The sequence below is a fragment of the Pyxicephalus adspersus genome, chromosome 3 (assembly GCF_032062135.1).
Source record: "Pyxicephalus adspersus chromosome 3, UCB_Pads_2.0, whole genome shotgun sequence".
In the NCBI taxonomy this organism is placed as follows: domain Eukaryota; kingdom Metazoa; phylum Chordata; class Amphibia; order Anura; family Pyxicephalidae; genus Pyxicephalus; species Pyxicephalus adspersus.
This window is the reverse complement of record NC_092860.1, coordinates 150,452,779-150,454,520: the sequence shown is the minus strand read 5'-3', so window position 1 is coordinate 150,454,520 and position 1,742 is coordinate 150,452,779. Positions and strand designations below refer to the sequence as shown.

Here is a 1,742-nt window from a genome sequence, read left to right as displayed (position 1 = left end):
GCTTTTTAATTTGTCTGATTACTTTTGAGCCCCTGAAATGAAGTGATTGTGTAAAAAAAAAGGCTTTAGTTCCTCACATTTGTATGCAATCTTTTTGTTCAACGCACTGAATTAAAGCTGAAAGTCTGCAGTTCTACTGCATCTGAGTTGTTTCATTTAAAATTAATTGTGTTAATGTACAGAACCAAAATTAGAAAAATGTCTCTCTCCAAATTTTTATGGACCTAACTGTATATTATTATAGGACACATATCCCCCCCCCCCCATATGATATATATATTAAAGGACACATATCCCACCATATGATATATATATTATTATAGGACACATTTGCCCTCCATACAATATATATATATATTATTATAAGGATATTATAGGACACATTTCCCCTCCATATGATGTACATATATTATTATAGGATATATGTTATTATAGGACACATTTCCCCTCCATACAATATATATATTATTATAAGGATATTATAGGACACATATCTCCTCCATACGATGTATAATATCAGACTTGTCTCTCGCACATTTCCCCTTTATATACCACACCGGTTCCGTGGACCCCCCCCAAGTCATTGACGTTTCCCCGCCCCCTATCTCTGACCACGCCTACACCAGCCTCATCCTTCCAATCCGTACTCCTCTCTGACCCCTGGTGCACCCGCCCACCTTCTGACTGACACCGTCGCCAGCCACTCCGAGGGAGAAGTGCAAGGCGCGGGGGCGGAGACGACCGGCACAACACAGGCACGCGCCCTACTCCGGCGCGCCCCCGGTTTTGAAGTCAGAACGGAACCCCTTCTCTCACCTGCTGGAAGCGAGGCCTCCCCAACACGAACGGCGGCTCGTCCGCCATGTCCCTGGCTGTCCGTGCGGCGGGGGTTGCCGGGAGCTGTAGTCCTGGCGAGGAGGCTCCTCCTGCACTCATTCCCTGGCTGCTTTACTGCTGCTTGTACTGCTGAGGGGACAAGCCCCGCCCCCTCTTCTGCTGCTGTGTGACAGGTTCCTCCTTCCACCTCTACTACTGCTGCTAGGTGATTGGCCACGCCTCCATCCGGCGGAGAATCTGCTTTATGAATGGCCACGCCTCCATTACTTTTACCGCCTCCATTGCTACGGCAGCGCACTTGGCCACGCCCCCTTACTGCCAATGCTTTCGCGTGATTGGTCAGTTTAGTTCTTAACGTCACGACGAATCGCAGGGATTGCTGGGAGATGACAGGAGAAGGCTTGTGTGAGAGAATGGAGAGCTATAGGGGAGCCGGAGATTTAATGACCTCCATACACAGGGCCTCACTATTACGTATAGGAAATCAGGTGTTGTCATGGTAACCAGGCTGAATTCTGGTATTGTTCCATAACTAAGGAAATAAAGCCACAAAATACTGCTCTGCATTAACCCAGCTGGACAGCTGTGGGTTCTGCTGGTACCCAACGCTTCCAGATGTGTTATATTCAAGGAAAATGTAGGGATCACCATGACAGCCATAGTGGTTGCTATGGAGCTCAGAGGCAGGAAAGCCAGGGCAATAGGAGACTGGCTGGGGCGCCAAATATCCCCATCACCTGCATATTGGCAGCAGAGTACACCAGTAAGTATTATAATTACCGATTTGCCATCATACATCGTGTTGTCCTGATACATCATGGTCATGTGACATGGGGGGCAGGGAGATGCGAGGGGCAGGAAAGCCAGGGGCAAAAAGAGACTGCCTGGGGTGCCAAATATCCCCA

The 1,742-nt window shown here is 48.1% G+C and overlaps 1 protein-coding gene across 1 annotated transcript in view; it reads right to left on the bottom strand.

Moving 5' to 3' along the window:
• The window catches only part of SFXN5 (sideroflexin 5), a 141,214-nt gene extending 140,189 nt beyond the window's left edge, over positions 1-1,025 (bottom strand). The window contains exon 1 of the mRNA XM_072406670.1: positions 817-1,025. Within this exon, the coding sequence (XP_072262771.1) occupies positions 817-936 (120 nt within the window). The 5' untranslated portion in view covers positions 937-1,025. The remainder of the gene's footprint in view (positions 1-816) is intronic.
• Between the last annotated feature and the right edge of the window lie 717 nt (positions 1,026-1,742).